Source organism: Vipera berus, assembly GCF_964194415.1.
Source record: "Vipera berus genome assembly, chromosome: 1".
NCBI lineage: Eukaryota > Metazoa > Chordata > Lepidosauria > Squamata > Viperidae > Vipera > Vipera berus.
This window is the reverse complement of record NC_138202.1, coordinates 356473346-356497124: the sequence shown is the minus strand read 5'-3', so window position 1 is coordinate 356497124 and position 23779 is coordinate 356473346. Positions and strand designations below refer to the sequence as shown.

At 46.6% G+C, this 23779-nt stretch overlaps 1 protein-coding gene across 1 annotated transcript in view; it reads left to right on the top strand.

Moving 5' to 3' along the window:
- Positions 1 to 23779, top strand: part of BCAS3 (BCAS3 microtubule associated cell migration factor) — a 720894-nt gene that overhangs the window by 389447 nt on the left and 307668 nt on the right. Inside the window, exon 21 of the mRNA XM_081346686.1 lies at positions 4823 to 4923. Coding sequence (XP_081202812.1) covers positions 4823 to 4923 — 101 coding nt within the window. The remainder of the gene's footprint in view (positions 1 to 4822; positions 4924 to 23779) is intronic.

Here is a 23779-nt window from a genome sequence, read left to right as displayed (position 1 = left end):
ATAGAATAGAATAGAATAGAATAGAATAGAATAGAATAGAATAGAATAGAATAGAATCTTTATTGAGAATAGAATAGAATAGAAGAATAGAATAGAATAGAATAGAATAGAATAGAATAGAATAGAATAGAATAGAATAGAATCTTTATTGAGAATAGAATAGAATAGAATAGAATAGAATAGAATAGAATAGAATAGAATAGAATAGAATAGAATAGAATAGAATAGAATAGAATAGAATAGAATAGAATAGAATAGAATAGAATAGAATAGAATAAAGTTGGAAGGGACCTTGGAGGTCTTCTAGTCCAATCCCCTGCTCAGGCAGGAAACCCTATACCATTTCTGAGGACCCAGATTGTTGGGGGCAATAAGCTGACTTTGTAATAATGCCGCTTGGGGGGGCGAAAGCCCTAATAAGCAGGCATATACATAGAATGAAGGCTATTGCTAAGCACATTGGTTTGTGCTTAAATTGTAAGCCGCCGTGAGTCTTCGGAGAAGGGCGGGATATAAATGGGATTAAAAATAAAAAAAATAAAAAAAATTCAGACAAATGGCTGTCCAGTCTCTTCTTAAAAACTTCCAGTGTTGGAGCATTTACAGCTTCTGGAGGTAGGTTGTTCCACTGGTTAATTGTTCTAACTGTCAGGAAGTTTCTCCTTAGTTCTAGGTTGCTTCTCTCCTTGATGAGTTTCCATCTGTTTGCTTCTTGTCCTGCCTTCAGATGCTTTGGAGAATAGCTTGACTCCCTCTTCTTTGGGGTAGCCCCTGAGATACTGGAGCACTGCTATCATGTCCCCACTCGTCCTTCTCTTCATTAAACTAGACATTCCAAGTTCCAGCAGCCGTTCCTTATACGTTTTAGCCTCCAGTCCCCCTGATCATCTTTGTTTCTCTTCTTTGCACTGATAGATCTATGTCTGTCTGTCTGTCTGTCTTTGTGTCTGAGGAATTCTGGGAGTCCAAGTCCACAGGTCATAAAGGGGACATAGTTGCCCACCCCTTTTTCAAACTCTTCCAAACTGGTCCATTTTGAAGGCCATTTAGAGAAATTAGGCCTGATTTACAAAATGAAACAAAAGAGGGATTACTGAGAAAATATGGTGAGTGCCTCTGACATTTTCAATTTTTTTTTTACATTGATTTTGTGTGCTGATGGGCGGGGGGGGAGTGGAGGAGCGTCAGACTTCTCCAGTGCCGATTCCTGCCCTCAGCCAATCAATATATACTAAGCCAAGATGCTGAGGAAAAGGGCAGCCCTAATTAAAATGGCAACATGGTCCTTCGGGGCCATTATTGTCAAAACAAGGAGCTTGTAATGGGATTGCGAATTCTGACCTGATCAATACGTTGTAACTTTACGGAACTTGGTTTTCACAGATTAGGACAAGACATAGATGTGTAGTCCTCAGTTTACAACGGTTTGCTACAACGGCACTGGAAAAAGCGACTTAGGACCGTTTTTCACGCTTACGACCGTTGCAGCATCCCCGTGGTCAGGTGATCAGAATTCAGATGCTTGGCAACTGACTCACATTTAGGACGGTTGCAAGTGTCCCAAGGTCACGGAATCCCCCTTTGCGACCTTCTGACAAGCAAAGTCAGTGGACAAGCCGGATTCCCTTAACGACCACGTGGCTAGCTTAACAACTGCAGTGATTCACTTGACAAGTGTGGCAAGGGCAAGAGAGGTCGTGACATGGGGCAAAACTCACTTAACAAATGTTTCACTTAACAACATAAATTTGGGGCTCAGCTGTGGTAGTAAGTTGAGGACTACCTGTATTCTTCCTGCTCCTGTGCAGGTAATTCTCAACTTACAACCACAATTGGAGCAGAACTTCCATTGTTGAGCAAAGCAGTTGCTGTCAGCCTATGTTCTGTAAGTGAATCCCTGACGTTGTTAAGTGGATCAGGTGGTCCTTAAGCCAATCCAGCTTCCTGTATATGTATATGTATATCTATGTATGTATGTATGTATGTATGTATGTATGTACAGTATGTATGTATATAGATACAGATACACAGACAGATGATAGATTTTATAATAGATTAGATAGATAGATAGATAGATAGATAGATAGATAGATAGATAGATAGATAGATAGATAGATGATAGATAGATAGATGATAGATTTTATAAAGATATAATTAGATGATAGATTTGATAGATAGATAGATGATAGATTTTATATAGATATAGATTAGATAGATGATAGATTTTATATAGATATAGATTAGATGGATAGATAGATGATAGATTTGATAGAGATAGAGAGATGATAGATTTTATATAGATTAGATAGATAGACAGATGATAGACAGATTTTATATAGATATAGATTAGATAGATAGATGATAGATTTGATAGAGATAGATAGAGAGATGATAGATTTTATATAGATATAGATTAGATAGAGACAGACAGACAGATAGACAGACAGACAGACAGACGTATATAGCATGTGCATATATGTGTTTGAGAGCAGGCAACAGAATTTTATTTGTAATGTGGGCCAGTGTGCCCACAGTAAAAAATGAGAATAAAAGTTATCGATCTTATGTGTGGACACAGACATAAGTCATTTTTTCCCCGTGCCATTGTAACTTCGAACCATTGCTAAACGAACGGTGGTAAGTCAAGGACTACCTGTGGTTATTTCAGTTTGCACTGGACTTTTGAACAGTACGTAGGCCACATCCTGTTTAAAACAAGCCAACATATTGTATTACATCCTTCCAGATAGCTTGCGCTTGTATTCCCACAGTCCTTGGTGGTTTTCTTGCAGACATTTTCGTTTTTGTTGCCATGAATTTTGAGGAAAGTCTATAGAGTAGCCTGGCTGCCATCAGCTGCTAGTTCGTTCAGTTCACGCTATTGCACTATCCATAGTATACCACAAGGAGGTGGACTAGCTTCCCACCACTCTCCTCAGAGTGACCACATCGAATTGTAGATCACATCGCAACTGGCTGTAAACTGGGGGCATATGCTAGTCTAGTATCTGATTTTTTTAAAAAAGATATAAATAAATGGTTCCATGGCCTGGACCAGGGGTCTTCAAACTTGGCAACTTTAAGACTTGTGGACTTCAACTCCCAGAATTCCTCAGCCAGCATGCCTGTTCTAGCGACTCGCCCTTTCAGTGTTTCTTGCTTCTTCCTGGAAGGAAAAAGGTTCCCTGGCAATGTTCAAGGCCCTTCTTGGTCTGCAGAAGGTTCTAGGTTCAGTTCTGGAGGGTCTACTTCAGGGGTGTCAAACTCAATTTCATTGAGGGCCACATCAGCATTGCGGTTGCCCTCCGGGGGGCGGGTGGGCGTGGCCAAGGTGGGTGTGGCCTACTGGGTGGGCGTGGCTAGAGTGCGTATGGCCTACTGGGTGGGCGTGGCCAGCTCTACATCGTTGGCATCAAGGGTGCCTATGGGGGCCTGGGCAGGAGTGGGACAGATCTGAGGGTCTCTGGCAGAAGGAGGGTCTCTGAGCCAGGGCCAAGGCAGTGGGGGCCGTTCCCTCACTGTTTCCAGGATGGCTTCGTGGGCCACATGAAACCACTTTGTGGGCCGGATCCGGCCCCCGGGCCTTGTGTTTGACATGTCTGGTCTACGTGAACAAATCAGTAAAGGATGAGAACTGCCTCAAGGGAAGCCAGCAAATGCCCAAAGAGATGAGGGTGAGCCGGAAAGCCAATTTGTCTGACCTGGAAGGAGGTGGAGATGTTGAGTCTCTAGAAAAAGCGCAGAGAAGAGCAACAAAGATGGTCAGGGGACTGGAGGCTAAAACATACGAAGAAGAACTGTTGCAGGAATCGGGCATGGATAGCCTAGTGAAGAGAAGGACTGACAGGATAGCAGTCTTCTAATACTTGAGGGGCTGTCACAGAGAGGAGGAGGTCAAGCTATTTTCCAAGGCACCCGAAGGCCAGACAAGGAATAATGGATGGAAACTGATCGAGGAGAGAGTCAGCCTAGAAATAAGGAGGAATTTTCTGACAGTGAGAACCATTAACCAATGGAACAGATTTGCCTTCAGAAGTTGTGGGAGCTTCATCGCTGGAAGCTTTCAAGAAGACACTGGTCTGCCATCTGTCTGAAATGGTGTAGGGTCTCCTGCGTGGGTGGGGGGTTGGACTAGATGATCTACAAGGTCCCTTCCAACTCTGCTAGTCTAGTCTAGTCTAGTCTAGTCTAGTCTAGTCTAGTCTAGTCTAGTCTAATATTATTTAATTCTATTCTATTCTAATATTATTCTATTCTTAATTCTATTCTATTCTCAATAAAGATTTCTATTCTATTCTAATCTATTCTATTCTGTTCTTTCTTATTCCTATCCTATCCTATCCTATCCGATTATTCTATTCTATTCTATTCTATTCTATTCTATTCTATTCTATTCTATTCTATTCTATTCTATTCTATTCTATTCTATTCTATTCTATTCTATTCTATTCTATTCTATTCTATTCTATTCTATTCTATTCTATTCTATTCTATTCTATTCATCCAAGTGTGAAGAATAGCCTGGGAGTCTTGCCTGTGAGTTGGCATTGCACAGATCCGTTTTGAACACACACACACACACACACACACACACACACACACACAAGAAAACACAAGCCTCTCATTACCCCCTTTTTCCCCATCTGTCTCAAAATATTCCACGCTCGGAGCAAGTGACTTTAAATAATTATAAACACAGTATTCTCTTGCATAAATAATTGGATGTGATGACACAGATGCTGATTTTTTTGTCTCTCTCTCTCCCCCCCCCCTCCTTCTCCCTTCCAGCTTAAATATTAATCCTCTTGTGTCGTTTCCGCAGAACTCCCCAGTGGAATGAGCTGCAGCCGCCTTTTAACTTGAATCATCCCCTACTTCTAGCCGCAGATTCTGTGCAGTGCTACCAATATCTGCTTCTCGGCTGTGAGTATTCTTTTTTTTTTTCCAGAGGCGCAACACGTAGGGATCTGTCGCCCTTGTTGATGTTTCTTTTCTAAGCAAAAGACGGATGGAATTTGTTCTGTAGCTTTCCCCCGCCCCTCCCCCTTTTCATACGACAGGTAGTCCTCAACTTACGGCCACAATCGAGCCCAACATTTCCGTTGCTAAGCGAGACAGTTGTTAAGCGAGCTTCGGCCCAATTTTACAAGCTTGCTTGCCACAACTGTGAAGGGAATCGCTGCAGTTGTTAAGCTGGTAACAGGCTTGTTGAGTGAATCCATGGCTTTACTCGTCATGACCCCGGGACACTGCAACCGTCTTGAGTACATGCCAGTTGCCAAGCATCCGAATTTGGATCACATGACTATAGGGCAGGGGTGGGGAACCTTGGCTCTTTTAGGACTCGTGGACTTCAACTCCCAGAATTCCTAAGCCAACCAGGCTGAGGAGAAAGGGAGAGGTTTCCATGCTGAGCCATGCCGGCTCAGGAACTCTGGGAGTTGAAGTCCACGAGTCATAAAAGGGCCAAGGTTGCCTACCCCTGAATTAGGGTAATAGACGTCAACTCCCAGAATTCCTGAGCCAGCATGGGGAATTATAGCCCCTTCATGACTTGTGGACTTCAACTCCCAGAATTCCTGAGCCAGCCATGCTGAGGAGAAAGGGAGAGGTTTCCATGCTGAGCCATGCCGGCTCAGGAATTCTGGGAGTTGAAGTCCACGAGTCATAAAAGGGCCAAGGTTGCCTTAACCCTGCTATAAGGGATGCTGCAACGTTCCTAAGTCACTTAGGTGATAAGCAGTGCTTTTTTTGTAAAAGAAAAAGGTGCCGGAACTCACACATGTCATACAAACCATCTTGCCTACCCTACAAGGTTCCATCCAAAAAGGTGCCGGAACTCCGTTCTGAGCGTTCTATGAGAAAAAAAAGCCCTGGTGATAAGTCATTTTTTCAGTGCTGGAGTAACTTCGAACAGTCACTAAATAAATGGTTGTAAGTCGAGGCCTACCTGTAATCCTCCAGTCCTCTCATTCCCCTCCATTTTACGACCTTTCTTGCCATAGGTGAATCACTGCAGTTGGTAAGTTAAGCACATGGTTGTTAAGTGAACCTGGCTTGGCTTCCCCATCTACTTTGTTTGTCAAAAGGTTGCAAAAGGGATACTACAACTGGATACATGCTGTTTGCCAAGCGTCTGAATTTTGATCACATGACCACAGGGACGTTGCAACAGTCATAAGTGTGAAAAATGACCATAAGTCACTTTTTCCCGTGCCGATGTAACTTCGAACAGTCCCTAAATGAAAGATTGTAAATCAAGAACTAGCTCTGTATTCTTTTCAGCATGCTTCCCTTTTGGGAAACATTGTAGGTAGTTACTTTTCTTTAAATTGGATTGTAGGCAGACTTCTTTTTTTAGCTTCCATTTTGGGGTGTTATAGAAGGGACGCGGTGGCTCAGTGGGTTAGGACGCTGAGCTTGTCGATCAGAAGGTCGGCAGTTTGGCGGGTCGAATCCCGAGTGCCACGTAGCAGAGTGAGCGCCTGTTACTCGTCCCAGCTTCTGCCAACCTAGCAGTTCAAAAGCACGTAAAAATGCAAGTAGAAAAATAGGGACCACTACGGTGGGAAGGTAACAGCGTTCCGTGCGCCTTTGGTGTCTAGTCATGCCGGCCACATGACCACGGAGACGTCCTCGGACAAGCGCTGGCTCTTCGGCTTTGAAACGGAGATGAGCACCGGCCCCTAGAGTCAGAAACGACTAGCACGCATGTGCGGGGGAACCTTTACCTTGGGGTGTTATAGTTGGAGAGAGAGAGAGAGAGAGAGAGAGAGAGAGAGAGAGAGAGAGAGAGAGAGAGAGAGAGAGAGAGAGAGAGAGAGAGAGAGAGAGAGAGAGAGATCATCATAATTGGTTTCTGTAACTTTCCTGGCTCCGTTTCGTATTTACTCAATGCGGTGTTTCTTTTTTTGAGCATCCTGTTTATTGTTAATATTGTTTTAATTCTGTCCTGGAAGGATTATCCTTGAAAAGCACTGTCCTTTTCGATTGATACCTTTGTGGCCCTGAGTTTGTTTTCTTTATATCCCCAAAGGAAGGGTTTAGGCCAGACGCAAATGCTTTTTGGAGACCGTAATTAAAGCTAGGAAAACAATGACAGGCAGTCAAATTGTCACTCTCGGAAGACCGACTCTGAAAACGGACCGGGTTCTAATCCCCCTGAAGGTAAACAAGCAGCAGTCTCATAAACAGAAATTTTTAAATCTGCAGACATGCTGCTTTGTCCTCGAGAGCCACTACACCAGCGGGCAATGCCAGCGGCAATTGCGCTTCCTTGTTTTCCGTCTGGATTTCAGGACCCGTTTAAGGGCACGGCCAGTGGTCTCAAAACCCAACTTTTCATCTCTGCTTCCTCTCCAGACTTGGGAAGAGAAACTTAACTTTCCTGAGAATGGGGATGGATGGCTGTGGATCCAGGTAGAAAGCGAGAGAATTCCAGGAATCGGGAATCTCTTTTAATCCAAAGTACTTCTTAAGTGAAACCATTGCGAAGGGAGCTTTGCCCCATTTTACGACTTCTCTTGCCACCGTTGTTAAGTGCAACACTGCAGGAGTTAAGTTAGTAACCGGTCGTTAAGTGAATCTGGCTTCCCCATGGACTTTGCTTGTCAGACGGTCGCAAAAGGGGATGACGTGACCCCGGCGACACTGCAAACCCTCATAAATACAGGCCAGTTGCCAAATATGGGGGTAGCTGTGATGGTTGTAAGAGTGAAAAAAATGGTCATGAGTCCCTTTTTTTCTTTCTCAGATTTGTTGTAACTTTGAACGGTCGCTAAATGAAACGGTTGTAGGGTAAGGACTACTTGTATCGCATGGCAAATCTGGGTCACAATGCTAGTTGCCGAGCACCTGAATTTTGAACACGTGATCATGGGGGATGCTGCAAAGATTGTGACTATGAAAAACGGTCGTAAGTCAACTTTTTCAGTGCCATTGTGACTTTGAACAGTCACTAAAGGAACCATTGTAAGTCGAGGACTACCTATACCCAAAAATGAAATTAGGATCGCCGGAATGGCATGCCAACCTCCTTTGTTCACAGTACAATCTTCTACTTGATGGATTGGTGGCTATTAATCGAGTTAACAGAGTTGAAAGGGACCTTGGAGGTCATCTAGTCCAACCCCCCTGCTCAGGCAGGAAACCCTACACCATTTCAGACAAATAGCTGTCCGGTCTCTTCTTAAAAACCTCCAGTGTTGGAGCATTCGCAGCTTCTGGAGGCAAGGAGTTCCACTGGTTAATTGTTCCAACTGTCAGGAAGTTTCTCCTTAGTTCTAGGTTGCTTCTCTCCTTGATGGGTTTCCATCCGTTGCTTCTTGTTCTGCCTTCAAGTCAAAAGAGTGGGTGCAGATCTCACCGCGGGGGGCACAATGTTCCACGGGGCAGGAGCCACAGCAGAAAAGGCTCTTCCCCTGGACCCCGCCAGCCAGGATTCTTTGATTGACAGGGTCCACACCTGTGCCTTCTGCTGGCACGGATGGGGCTGGCTAGTCCCATCATGATGCGATGGTTCCTCAGATAACTTGACCCATTGCCCTGAAGGGCTTTAAAAATAACCAACATCTTGAATTGGACCCAGAAGCAAACTGTCAGCGGGTGCAGCTTGTTGAATAATGGTGTAAAAGGGGCCACCCAAGGGGTCCTAAGAATTGCCCTCTTATGTAACAACAACAACAACAATAACAATAACAAAACAACAACAAAACAACAACAACCAATAATAATAATACAGGCCAGATATCGCAGTCATAGAGAACCGAAGCGTACAGTTGATTGATATCGCTGTACCAGGAGATGCCAGAGTCGAAGAAAAAGAACTGGGAAAAATTACAAAATACCGCGACCTGGCCATCGAAACTGCCCGATTATAGATGAAACGCGTAACAGTGATACCCATTGTCATCGGGGCACTGGGAACTAGGTCCAAAAACTTTGCAAAACACATCAAGAAATTGCAGCTTCCTGCAATAACTCCAGCAAAGCTACAAAAAACTGTGCTACTCGGAACATCTTACATTTTAAGGAGATACCTGGTTGCTACCTAGGATACTGGCAGCAACCCGTGTCAACCATTAGCGCCAGTCAATTTGAGTGTTCAGTTGACTGAGTTTCATGTTTTATGAATAAAAGCTTTATATAATAATGTCATCTAGCCCAACTCCTGCTCAGGCAGGAAACCTTATACCATTTCAGACAAATGGCTGACCAGTCTCTTCTTAAAAACTTCCAGTGTTGGGGCATTCACCACTTCTGGAGGCAGGTTGTTCCACTGGATAATTGTTCTCACTGTCAGGAAGTTTCTCCTTAGTTCTAGGTTGCTTCTCTCCTTGGTCAGTTCCCATCCATTGCTTCTTGTCCTGCCTTCAGGGGCTTTGGAGAATAGCTTGACTCCCTCTTCTTTGGGGCAGCCCCTGAGGGATTGGATATTTGCAGCCCGTTTTTTGTACAATCATCACCGTCCCTTTCAGTTCGCTGTGCGCCTTTTTCCAAACCTGATCTTGCCCTTTGGATGATTCCTCCATTTTTTTTGCTTGTGTCGATGCATTTTCTTGTCCCTGGAGGAATTGCTGGCTCGAAATGTGCCAATTTCATCTGGCTCTCTCCGAGGCTAATTTGTGCGTGAAAACTGGAAAAAAAATGGAGACTCTAATTTAATATCTCCAGATCGCAGGCAGCAAAGTGGAAGCACGTAATCCAATTGGGTCCACCGAGGCCAAACCTGCTGTAGCCTGTTCTCTGGCATGGGCAAACATTTTTGGTGATATCCGGGGTGATGTGGCTGTGGGAAGAGTATGGGTCCAGTAAACTAATTTCACAGTTAAAAGGAGGGGGGGGGACCCCAAATAACCATAAAGAAATATTTCTGTACACCAGAAAAAAAAATAGAAAATATAGCTAACTCCTTGACTTAACAACCATAGCTGTGCCCAGACTTTCCATTTCCAAATTGTTAAGTGAGTTTTGCTCTGTTTTACCACCCTTTTTGCCACGGCTGTTAAATGAATCAGTGCAGTTATTAAATCAGTAACACGGTTGTTAAGTGAATCTGGCTTGCCCATTGATTTTCCTTCTTAGAAGGTGACTATAAAAGTGATCATGTGACCCCAGGACAGTGCAGCTGTTGTAAATACATGCCAGTTGCCAAGCGTTCGAATTTTGATCACGTGTCCACCAGGAGCGGTGCAACGGTCATATGTGTGAAACTGATCACTGTTTTCACTGCCGTTGTAACTTTGAATGGTCATTAAATGAATTGTTGAATTGTAAGTCGAGGACTCTGTGTGCATACTGGGTCTTATATTAATTTTTGCTCCAAAAGACACATTAGAGCTTATTTTCCGGTTAGATCTGATTTTCAGGAAAATATGGTACTAAATGCGTCCGTCTGGCTGATGATCTTAACTGGGGCTTATTTTTGGGGGTGGTGCTTATGTGATGATCAAAATCTCCTCCAGTTTTGGTCACCACAATGTAAAAAAGATGTCGGGACTCTAGAAAGAGTGCAGAGAAGAGCAACAAAGATGATCAGGGGACTGGAGGCTAAAACTTAATAAAGAACGGTTGCTGGAATTGGGGATGTCTAGTCTAATGAAGAGAAGGATGAGGGTTGACATGATAGCAGTCTTCAAGGGTATCTCAGGGGCTGCCCCAAAGAAGAGGGAGTCAATCTATTCTCCAAAGAGCCTGAAGGCAGGACAAGAAGCAACGGATGGAAACTAGTCAAGGAGAGAAGCAACCTAGAACTAAGGAGAAACTTCCTGACAGTTAAAACAATTGACCAGTGGAACAACCTGCCTCCAGAAGCTGTGGATGCTCCAACAGTGGAAGTTTTTAAGAAGAGACTTGTCTGAAATGGTAGAGTTTCCTGCCTGAGCAGGGGGTTGGACTAGATGACCTCCAAGGTCCCTTCCAATTCTGTTATTTTAAGTACTTCTAAGTCCGAGCATCCTGACAAATCGTGCTAGGACTTATGTTCCAGTTGGCTCTTATTTTCGGTGAAACATGGTAGAAAGGCAATCTGGCTCTTTCTGGGATTTTTTTTTTTTAGAATTTGCCTGGTATTCTCTTTGTTTCCTTACCTAGATGTGGACCAGAGGTGGGAACCCCATCATAGGGGCTACAGGTTACCCCTTTCCTGATCCGGGAGGTGGAAATACCACCAGTCAGACCCCCAATCTGAAGAGAGATCTGTGGCCACCACAGTTGGCGTACACCAGGGGTGTCCACCCTTGGCAATTTTGAGACCTATGGACTTCAACTCCCAGAAGTCCCCAGCCAGCACGATAACTTATCAAAGAGAGATCCAACCTAGAATTAAAGGGAAACCTCCTGACAAGTCAGAACAATTAATCGGTGAAATGGTTTGCCTTCAGAAGTTGTGGGCGCTCCATGACTGGAGGTCCCAAAGCTGCTTTTTCAAGAGGCAACTGGACTTTCTTGTTTTTCTTTCAAGGTGTTTCGCTTCTCATCCAAGAAGCTTCTTCAGCTCTTGACTGGGATGCCTGGCTGAGGAATTCTGGGAGTTGAAGTTCTCAAGTCCACAAGTCATAAAAAGGGCCAGGTTTCAAGACCCCTGTTTTAGAGAGCTGTTGAGGCCATTTGGAGGTTTACCTGCATCCAGTTTTGGTCACCGCGATGTAAAAAAGATGTTGAGACTCTAGAAAGAGCGCAGAGAAGAGCAACAAAGATGATCAGGGGACTGGAGGCTAAAACATAGAAGGAACGGTTGCAGGAATTGGGTATGTGTAGTTTAATGAAGAGAAGGACGAGGGGGGACATGATAGCAGTCTTCCAGTATCTCGGGGGCTGCCCCAAAGAAGAGGGAGTCAAGCTATTCTCCAATGCAACTGAAGCAACGGATGGAAACCCATCAAGGAGAGAAGCAACCTAGAACTAAGGAGAAACTTCCTGACAGCGAGAACAATTATTCAGAGGAACGACTTGCCTCCAGAAGCTGCGAATGCTCCAACACTGGAAGTTTTTAAGAAGAGACTGGACAGCCATTTGTCTGAAATGGTATAGGGTTTCCTGCCTGAGCGGGGGGGTTGGGCTAGATGACCGCCAAGGCGCCTTCCAACTTTACTATTATGAACCCCGTGTCCTCAGGGTTCCCTGAGCGGTGCAAAATGGGTGTGGAGCCTTCATTCCGGGAGGTTTTCCAGACAGTCATTCGACCACGACGGTACGGCATCTCCTGTCTTGAGCAGAGGGGTTGGACCAGGAGACCTCTTGAGGTCCCTCCCAGCCCTGTGGCTCTTATGTCCTGTGAAGCAGGGGGCAGGAACCCTCACCCCAGTTTTTTTTTTGTTTTTCCCCTGAAACGCCCACGGAAGCAGCCGGCCTCCGTTTCCCTGCAGCGACCGCCTCACGGTCAGCCGCGGCGGCCCGCGCTTTGACGCGGGATGCCTTCCATCCGTCGGTTTAATTGCCAGCAAATGGGAAGCGGGGCGTCTGCCCTGCCAGCGGTAAAAGGCGTTCTGGCGCCATGGCAGGGTGGCGATTTGTATCTGTCCATCAGAGTTCAAAAACCCAGCCGTTTTTTTCTCTCTCTCTCTCTCTCCGTTTCAGTCTTCTGTATAGCATTTCTGCCGATTGTTTGTCTCCATTAAGGGTGCAGCGGGGAAGGCGGGGATGGGGGTGGGTGGGGGGGGTTAGGCTTTGGGAGAAATAAAAGCTTGAATAGTCCGGGCCGCAAAGGGGCTACACGGATAAGCCCTTCCTTTGTCCGGGGCCTTGGAACACTGCATTAGGTCTCATTATCCATTTATAATAAGTGACCTTTGACCCCCCAGGGTCATTGAAGACGTACTCTGTGTGCTTTGCGAACAGAAGGTCCCCCTCGATTAGATGACAGATGCAACAATGAACAGTCTGATCGTCTGGTCGAAGGGTGTACTTTGGGGGGGTGGGCGGGGGTGGGGGGGGTTTGAGAAGGAAGATTTATCAGTATCCAGTCAAAGCTGCTCCTTCCTTCTCTTTCATCTTTGGGGGACCATTTGTAGACACACACACACACCCCCCGAGAATTACTCAAGAGGAGGAGGAGGAGGGGAGAAGAGGAAGAGGAAGGAGGAGGAGGAGGAGAGAAGGAAAAAAGGGAAAAGAGGAGGAGGAGGAGGAGAGAAGAGGAAGAAGAAAAAGGGGGAGGAGGAGAGGAAGAAGAAGAAGAGGAGGAAGAGGAGAGAAGAGGAAGAAGAAAGGGGGAGGAGGAGAGGAAGAAAAGGAGGAAAAGAGAAGAGGAGAGAAGAGGAAGAAAGGGGGAGGGGGAGGAGAGGAAGAAGAGGAAAAGAGGAGGAAGAGGAGAGAAGAAAAAAGGGGGAGGAGGAGGAGGAGAGGAAGAAAAGGAGGAAAAGAGGAGGAAGAGGAGAGAAGAGGAAGCAAAAGGGAGAGGAGGAGGAGAGGAAGAAGAGGAGGAAGAGGAGAGAAGAGGAAGAAAGGGGGGAGGGGGAGGAGAGGAAGAAGAGGAAAAGAGGAGGAAGAGGAGAGAAGAAAAAAGGGGGAGGAGGAGGAGGAGAGGAAGAAAAGGAGGAAAAGAGGAGGAAGAGGAGAGAAGAGGAAGAAGAAAGGGGGAGGAGGAGAGGAAGAAGAGGAAAAGAGGAGAGAAGAGGAAGAAAAGGAGGAGGAGGAGAGGAGGAAGGAAAAGAGGAAGAGGAGGAGGAGAGAAGAGGAAGAGGAAGAAGAAGGGAGGAGGAGGAGGAGGAGAGGAAGAAGAGGAGGAAGAGGAGAGAAGAGGAAGAAAAGGAGGAGGAGGAGAGGAGGAAGAGGAGGAGGAGAGAAGAGGAAGAAGAAAGGGGGAGGAGGAGAGGAAGAAGAAGAGGAAAAGAGGAAGAGGAAGAAGGGAGGAGGAGGAGGAGGAGAGGAAGAAGGGGAAGGAAGAGGAGGAGGAGGAGGAGAAAATAATAATAATGTTATCTTGATAATGCTGATTTCGCTACTTGGAGCCACTTTTGATCCACTCTTTAAAATGGCCTGGCAGTTTTTTTGTGTTGTTGGTTTTTTTTTAGGATTTTTTTTTTTAAAAAAAAAACACCCTCAAATTTTGCAGCAACAGCCTTGAAAGGTGGGGAACAAGGATAGCATTGTGTGCTGGAAAGACACGTGCAGGGCTGTTTCCCCAAGGGGTCTTATCATTGGATTCACACCAACGGGGTGGGAACGCTTCGGGGTGGGAACGAAGGGATAAGTGACATCTGCCACCCAGGCTCGAGGGCAAAATGCCCCCCCCTCCGGTCAGGTGGCACGGTGTCCCCCAACATTTTAAGAGTAAAGCCCTGCCTCGGTCTTTTTTTTCTTCGAAAGGATGGGAAGGGTCAATTTCAGCCAAGGGTCTGTGGGCGCAAGGATCAACTGCAAGGACGTTGGAGTAAATTAAAAGAATTCGGAAGGAACTTCAGCGGATCTCTGCTGGGTTGAGATCAAATCCCCCTGGAATCTTAAATGAGATCGAAGCCTTCTGGACTCTTAGATGCTGGCTTCCGTTATGTACAGTTCAACAGAGTTAGAAGGGACCTTGGAGGCCTTCTAGTCCACCCCCCCTCACCCCCCCCACCCCCATGCTCAAACAGGAGATCCTAGACCACGGGTCGGCAACCGCGGCTCCGGAGCCGCATGCGGCTCTTTGAGCCATCTCCTGCGGCTCTCAGCCGCCCGGTGCGCGCGCACCTCTTCAAACGGGCAGTGGTGCGCGCGCACCTCTCCCAATGGAGAGTGGCATCGCCCGTTTGGAGAGGTGCGCGTGCACCTCTCCGAATGGGCGGAGGTGCGCGCGCACCTCTCCAAAGGTTTGGAGAGGTGCGCGCGCACCTCCGTGCGAACGGGCAGCGGCGCCGCTCTGGGAAAGCTGCCGCGGCACGTTTGCAGGCTGCCGAAGGCGGCAGCTCTGCAAACGGGCCGTCACCGTCGCGCAACCGGTTCCATCATACATTAAAAAAATGGCAACCGCGCGCGTCCGCGCATGCGCAAGAAAAAACATTTTGCGCATGCAAAGCATTTTGTGCGCATGCGCGTGCATGGACGCACGCACGCGGCTCCCACTTTTTTTGTGTGTGATGGAACCGGTTCCCAGTGGCTCTTTTCCTTTTCAGGTTGCCGACCCCTGTCCTAGACCAGTGATGGCGAACCTTTTAGAGACCCAAGTGCCCAAACTGCAATTCAAAACCAACTTATGTATGGTCGGGGGGGGGGGCGTGGCCCGTTGGGTGGGTGTGGCCCGTTGGGTGGGCGTGGCCCATTGGGTGGGCGTGGCTGCGGTGGTAACGGCAGACTGGGTGGGACTAAAAAGTCCAATCCATCAATTCCAACTTTGCGAGATCTTTTCTTTCCCGCGAGAAGTTGAAATTGACTGATCGATTGAACCTTTTGTTTTGTTTTGTTTTTTGCACACGGCGAAAAGGTTTTATAAAACCCAGCTGATAGGCCTAGGACTGGGGCGACGGCGCGCGTGTGCCCACAGAGCGGGCTCTGCGTGCCATCTTTGGCACACGGGTCATAGGTTCGCCAGCACGGTCCTATACCATTTTGGACAAGTGGCTTTCCAAGCTCTTCTTAAAAACCTCAAATGATGGAGCACCCACCACTTCTGGAGGCAAATCTGTTCCACTGATTAATTGTTCTCACTGTCAGGAAATTTCTCCTTTACTTCTAAGTTGCTTCTCTCCTTGACAGGTTTCCGTCCGTTGCTTCTTGTCCTGCCTTCAGGGGCTTTGGAGAATAAGTCGAACCCCCCCCCCCTCTTCTTTGTGGCAGCGCCTCAAACATTGGAACACTGCTATCCTGTCACCTCTAGGCCTCCTTTTCATTAAACTAGCCATGCTGACTCAGGAATTCTGGGAGTTTGTTTATTTATTTATTTATTTAATTTGTATACCGCCCTTCTCCCGAAGGACTCAGGGCGGTGAACAGGGCAATACATATTCAAAGACAGAATACGAAAATTAAAAAAGATTAAACAAGGTGCCCACAAATAAGTTAAAACGCATTAAAAGCAGGTTAAAACACATTAATAAAACCCAACCCAACTTGAAGTCCACAAGTCATAAAAGAGCCAAGGTTGCCTACCCCTGAACTAGACAGGCCCAATTCCAGCAACCGTTCCTGGTATGTTTTAGCCTCCAGTCCCCTAATCATCTTTGTTGCTCTTCTCCGCGCTTTTTCTAGAATCTCAACATGTTTTTTGTGTTGTGCTGACCAAACCTGGATGCAACGTTCCAAAGTTGCTAATCAAGTTACTTCCTCTGGAAAGTGCCTTGTTCTCATTAGTGCTCTCCAGGATCTGCCACACGGAATTAAACTTCTTCAGAGTTAGAGTTGATCTTCAGGGGCCAGTAATGGCCTTATTCTCCACAAATACTGCTTTGTTTGTTTGTTTGTTTTTTCACATTATTAGATTTCTGTACTAACTATCCCTGCGGGATAGGTTGGGTCAAGAAAAATAATCTACCCAAAGTTACCCAAGCGACTGAGAATAGAATTGAACTAATCTTCCTAAACTTATCTTCCTAAACCAGACTTCCTAATCCTAGTCCAAAAACCTTAACTGATACACTTACTATAGCAGATTGATTGATTGATTGATTGATTGATTGATTGATTGATTGATTGATTAGGGGCCATCCAGTATTAGCAACCACATGAACACATTTTTCCCCCAGGATTCCTCCTCCTGGGATGGGCTGAGAGAGAGTGACTGGCCCAAAGTTACCCAGCTGGCTTTCATGCCTAAAGCGGGACTAGAACTCACCGTCTCCTGGTGATTGGCCCAAGGTCACCCAGCTGGCTTTCATGCCTAAGGCGGGACTAGAACTCACCGTCTCCTGGTGATTGGCCCAAGGTCACCCAGTTGGCTTTCATGCCTAAGGCGGGACTAGAACTCACCTTCTCCTGGTGATTGGCCCAAGGTCACCCAGTTGGCTTTCATGCCTAAGGCGGGACTAGAACTCACTGTCTCCTGGTGATTGGTTCCAAGTCACCCAGCCAGCTTTCATGCCTAAGGCGGGACTAGAACTCACCTTCTCCTGGTGATTGGCCCAAGGTCACCCAGCTGGCTTTCATGCCTAAGGCGGGACTAGAACTCACCTTCTCCTGGTGATTGGCCCAAGGTCACCCAGTTGGCTTTCATGCCTAAGGCGGGACTAGAACTCACCTTCTCCTGGTGATTGGCCCAAGGTCACCCAGTTGGCTTTCATGCCTAAGGCGGGACTAGAACTCACCTTCTCCTGGTGATTGGCCCAAGGTCACCCAGTTGGCTTTCATGCCTAAGGCGGGACTAGAACTCACCTTCTCCTGGTGATTGGCCCAAGGTCACCCAGTTGGCTTTCATGCCTAAGGCGGGACTAGAACTCACCTTCTCCTGGTGATTGGCCCAAGGTCACCCAGCTGGCTTTCACAGCTGAGGCTGGATTAGAACTCATAGTCTCTTGTTTTCTAACTTGTTGCCTTAACCACTGGACCAAACAGGCTCCAGTTTCTGGACCAGAACTTTCATGGCAAAGAAAGGCAGCTCTTAAGTGTAAAATATCAGGCAAAAGGAGATCCTGCTAATGTTTCTCAACTTTACCCACTTGAAGATGTGAAGACTTCAACTCCCAGATTTCGCTAGCCAGCTATGGCTGGCTGGGGGAATTCTGGGAGTTGAAGTCCACTTATCTCCAAGTCACCAAAATTCACTGTACTAGAAAACAAGGCTGTGTTGCCATTATAGTAAACCAAGATTGCGTCAAAATAAAATAAAACCTGCTCCGTGCTGATAGACTTGTTTGTGATGTTGTGATGCATGCACAAAAGGGACGGGGTTCGCATTGCAATATCAAGATGTACACTTGCCTCCCCTTTTCCCCCTGCAGAGGCCCCTGAAAGGCCAAAGTCAGCAACCTGAATTGGATATGGAAGAAACAGTTAGACAGGCAGTCCTTGACTTATGACCACAATTGACCCCAAAATTTATGTCGCTAAGTGAAAAACCCTTGTCAAGAGAGCTTTGCCCCATTTTACGACCTTTCCTGCCACAGTTGTTAAGTGAATCGCTGCAGGTGTTAAACTAGTAACACGGTTGTTAAGTGAATCTGGGTCTTCCCCCTCGACTTTGCTTGTCAGGAGGTCGCAAAAGGGGATCACGTGACCCCGGGACGCTGCGACCATCATAAATATGAACCATCTCCCAAGCCTCTGAATTTTGATCACGTGACCATGGGGAATGCCGCAACTGTTATAAGTGTGAAAAACGGCTGTAAGTCACTTTTTTCAGTGCTGCTGTAACTTTGAACGGTCACTTCAATGAACTGTTGTAAGCCGAGGATTGCCTGTACAGGGAGTCCTCGACTTAATAACCAAAATTTGCAACCAAAATTTCCATTTGCGACGTAAGGCCGTTTTTAAGTGAGTTGCGATTGTATTTGTACAACCATTTTTGCCACGGTTGTTAAGTGAATCACTGAAGAGAGCGGATCATGCGGTCGTTAAGCACAGTGTTTTTCAACCACTGTTCCGCGGCACACTAGTGTGCCACGAGATGTTGCCTGGTGTGCCGTGGGAAAAATTGAAAAGTAATTATAAAATACTTTCTTTGTGTTTATTTGATTCCTATTCAAGAGAATTACTTTATATATAGTCAATATAGGCACAGAGTTAAATTTTTTAACATTTTCTAATGGTGGAGTGCCTCGTGATTTTTTTCATGAAACAAGTGTGCCTTTGCCCAAAAAAGGTTGAAAAACACTGGTTAAGCAAATCCAGCTTCTCCCATTGACTTTTTCTTGACGGAATCCGGCTTGTGGGAAGGTCGCAAATGGCGATCATATGACCCCGGGATACTGCAGCCGTCATAAGTACAGGCCGGTTGCCAGACAATCTAAATTTTAATCACACAACAAGATTCTACAGGGGTTGTAAATGCGAGGACCAGGTCTAAGCCACTATTTCCAGTTCCAGTAGGCAACTCCCAGCGGTCGCTAAAGAACGGTTGTAAGTCAAGGACTTCCTGTACTTCTCCCAACAGTGCATGAAAAGCCAACGACATTAAACAATGTACTAGATCAGAGGTCCCCAACCTACGGGCTGCAGCCCGCTACCGGCCCATGGCCTCTTGGCCACCGGGCCACGTGAGTGGCTGGCTGCCTTGCGCCGGCGCTAGCCAAGCCGCAAGCCTCTCGCCGGTGCTAGCAGCCCCATTTGCAGAGTCTGCGTGCTCGCGGCCCCGTTTGCGCGCACGCGCTCACAGCCACATTTGCAGGTGTGCGCATGCGCGTATAAAGGTGCCTGCCCCAGAAAAAGTTGGCAACTCCTGTACTAGATTCTGTTTCGGTTGCTTGTTTCCTATCTCTGTCGTGGGCAGGTGCGGGGTGCGCGAAAGCACCTTCAGTTTGCAAACATTTCTCCCCCCACCCACCCACCCCCAAAATAGATTTATTGAGAAAGCTCGGAGAAATCAGGAGGAGACTGATGGCAAGAATTAATATATTAACTGTTCCGCAGCAGTTCTTTGACAAATTGCTTACTAAATACATCAAAATGGATTGAGCGCTGGGCCCCTTTTGCATTGACAAACGAGTGCATTAAAGGCAAGGGGAGAAATCCATTAATTACAGCTGCCCTCGGACCCGTAGGAAACCTAATGATATCAGTATAGATTTTGTTAAAGCAAACAAAACTCTCCGACTTTCTTCTACGGTTTCCTGGTAAGCTGACGTGGCAGATCTTTCTCTTCCCCCCCCACCCCTTTGCCGGTCTCTCCTCGGAGATTTGGGAAGCAGGAGTGTGTGATGGATCTTGAAACTCTGCCTCCGTAATGACACATCCGGCATGGGAATTTGACCTATGGTAGTGCTCAACGTCGGGCCGCAATAGAGCCCAAAGCCTCTGTCCTCAAGGGAAACATTTTTTGGACTGGAGCTTGGGTCCATTTTGCGAGCTGGCTTGCCACCATTGTTAAGCAAAACATGCAGGTGTTAAGTCAGTCACACCGGTGTGAAATGAATCTGGCTTCCCCGTTGACTTTTGCTTGTCGGATGGCAGCAAAAGGGGATCACACGACACCCCCCTCCCCCGGACACTACAATCGTCATAAATACACACCAGTTGCCAAAGCGCCTGAATTTTGATCATGTGACCAGGGTGATGAAAGTGCGAAAAACGGCCATCAGTCCCTTTTCCCATTGCCGTTGTAACTTCAGACAGTCGCTAAACAAACTGTTGTAAGCTGAGGACTACCCGTACAAGATTTTTGGGGCGGGCAGGAAAAAAAAACTGTCTAAATGAGAGAAAAGAAATCAGGGCTGAAGGACGGTCTTTCTAGAAGATTCCACCACCCAGCCCGGAATTGAATTCGGAGGCTTCTTCTGAAGAGTATTAGTACTGTGAAGTATTAGTACCGCTTCATAAAGCCCTAGTAAAACCACACCCGGAATACTGCGGCCGATTTTGGTCACCATATCACAAAAAAGATGTTGAGAGTTTGGAAAAAATTCAGAGAAGAGCAACTAAGATGATCCAAGGCCTGGAGACCAAAACATAGGAAGAACGGCTGCGGGACTGGGGTTTGGCTTGTCTAAAGAAAAGAAGAAATAAGGGTGACATGATAGCAGTGATCCAGTATCTGAGGGGCTGCCAGAAAGAAGAAGGGGGTCAAACTATTCTCCAAAGCACCAGGGGGAAGGACGAGAAACAATGGTTGGAAACTGATCAAGGAGAGAAGCAACCTGGAATTAAGGAGAAACTTCCTGACAGTGAGGACAATTAACCAGGGGAACAGCTTGCCCACCAGAAATCGTGGGTGCTCCATTACTGGAGGTTTTTAAGAAGAGACTGGACAGCCATTTGTCTGAGATGGTATGGGTTCTCCTGCTTGAGCAGGGGGCTGGACTAGAAGACCTCCAAGGTCCCTTCCAGCTCTATTCTATTCTATTCTATTCTATTCTATTCTATTCTATTCTATTCTATTCTATTCTATTCTATTCTATTCTATTCTATTCTATTCTATTCTATTCTATTCTATTCTATTCTATTCTATTCTATTCTATTCTATTCTATTCTATTCTATTCTATTCTATTCTATTCTATTCTATTCTATTCTATTCTATTCTATTCCATTCCATTCCATTCCATCCCATCCCATCCCATCCCATCCCATCCCATCCCATCCCATCCCATCCCATCCCATCCCATCCTATCCTATCCTATCCTATCCTATCCTATCCTATTGTCGTCTTATAGCTCAAAGTCTTGAGAATTCCCAGATCAAGGCTGCTAGATCCAGTGTGAGCTAAGACTCCCTCCTAGATACAGGCGGTCCTCTACTTAACAACCTTTCATTTAGTGATGGTTCGAAGTTACAATCACACTGAAAAAAGTGACTTATTGGTCCTCACACTTACAACCGAATCTAGGCCAACCTGCCACGGTCAACTTGCCGCAGCCAACTTGCCACGGGACAAGACTTATACTACAGTAATATCGAACAAAACAGTAGAATAGAATCATTAAAGAAAGGAAGCCATCTTGCTTAGCAAGGAAAATCCTGGTCCCAATTGTGTTCATAAGTCGAGGACTTCCTGTACCTCTTCCTAAAGAAAATCCACCTAAGGAGGAGAGAGAAGAAGACAGGAGAAGACCCTGGCGTTGGGAAACATGGAAGGCAAAAAGGAGAATATTTGTAGCTCGGGGTTGAAATGAGGGGTCTTGATGCTCTCTGAGCTTGACGTTTCATGACCCAAGGAGGGAACATCATGAGTGCTAGAAGAGAGAGGGGTTTGCGGAGAGGAGGAGGAGGAGGAAGAGGAGAAGGAGGAAGACAACTGTGGGGTCCTTGGTGCTCTCTGAGCTTGATGGCTTCTTGCAGATGTTTCATGACCCAACAAGGGAACATCCTGGGGTGCTAGAAGGGAGAGGGAAAGGAGGAAGAGGAGGAGGAGGAGGAAGAGGAGAAGGAGGAGGAGGAAGACATCTGTGGGGTCCTTGGTGCTCTCTGAGCTTGATGGCTTCTTACAGATGTTTCATGACCCAACAAGGGAACATCCTGGGGTGCTAGAAGGGAGAGGGAAAGGAGGAAGAGGAGGAGGAAGAGGAGAAGGAGGAGGAGGAAGACAACTGTGGGGTCCTTGGTGCTCTCTGAGCTTGATGGCTTCTTACAGATGTTTCATGACCCAATGAGGGAATATCATCAGTGCTAGAAGGGAGAGGGGTTTGCGGAGAGGAGGAGGAGGAGGAAGAGGAGAAGGAGGAGGAGGAAGACAACTGTGGGGTCCTTGGTGCTCTCTGAGCTTGATGGCTTCTTGCAGATGTTTCATGACCCAACAAGGGAACATCATCAGTGCTAGAAGGGAGAGGGGAAGGAAGAAGAGGAGGAGGAGGAGGAAGAGGAGGAGGAGGAGGAGGAAGACAACTGTGGGGTCCTTGGTGCTCTCTGAGCTTGATGGCTTCTTGCAGATGTTTCATGACCCAGTGAGGGAACATCATCAGTGCTAGAAGGGAGAGGGGTTTGCGGAGAGGAGGAGGAGGAGGAAGAGGAGGAGGAGGACGGCGTCCTTGATGCTCTCTGAGCTTGGTAATTTTCTTGCAGACCTTTCATTACCAAACTAGGTAACATCATCAGTGAAAAAAGCAAAGGGGATGGCAGAGGAGGAGATGGTTAGATAGCGTCATTGACGCAACGAACATCAATTTGGTCAAACTCTGAGAGACGGTGGAGGACAGGAGGGCCTGGCGTGTTGTGGTCCATGGGGTCGCAAAGAGTCGGACACAATTCAGCAGCTGAACAAGAACCTGTACTTCTAATCAGATCCAAAGTGGTTATGTCCATCATTCTTCCTCCCTCAAGATTCTTGCGGTGGTCCCAAACCTGGATCTCCTGTCAGTCAAGGAGAAGGTGGCCCCGTGTCATTGGGAAAGGATTCCTTTTGTGAAGCCGTGAGGTCGTGGTGATAAGGCCTCTTTTCCTTTGCTGTTTTTCATTTGTTGTTGTTGTTAGTTGCGAAGTCGTGTCCGACCTATTGCGACCCCATGGACAACGTTCCTCCAGGCCTTCCTGTCCTCTACCATCTTCTGGAGTCCATTTAAGCTCACGCCTCCTGCTTCAGTGACTCCATCCAGCCACCTCATTCTCTCTCGTCCCCTTCTTCTCTTGCCCTCCACCTTTCCCAGCATGAGGCTCTTCTCCAGTGAGTCCTTCCTTCTCATTAGGTGGCCAAAGTATTTGAGTTTTAGCTTCAGGATCTGGCCTCCTAAAGAGCAGTCAGCGTTGATCTCTTCTAGGACCAACCGGTTTGATCGCCTTGCAGTCCAAGGGACTCGCAGGAGTCTTCTCCAGCACCAGAGGTCAAAGGCCTCAATTCTTTGGTGCTCAGCCTTTCTTAGGGTCCAACTTTCACTGCCATACATTGCAACTGGGAAGACCATAGCCTTGACTTTTGTTGGCAGGGTGATGTCTCTGCTTTTTAGTGTGCTGTCTAGATTTGCCATGGCTTTCCTCCCCAGGAGCAAGCGTCTTTTAATTTCTTGGCTACAGTCCCCATCTGCGGTGATCTTGGAGCCCAGGAAAATAAAATCTGTCACTACCTCCATTTTCCCCCCAACTATTTGCCAGGAATTGAGAGGGCCGGATGCCATGATCTTGGTTTTCTTAATGTTTAGTTTCAACCCAACCTTTGCACTCTCCTTCCTCACTTGCAACAAGAGGCTTTTCAGAGGTTTTTCATAAGCCAGCCTTAATCACCTCTCCTTTACTTGAAAGGCTCTCTCACAAATGCAAATGTCGGCATCTATTTAGCCGTGCACTTTGCGA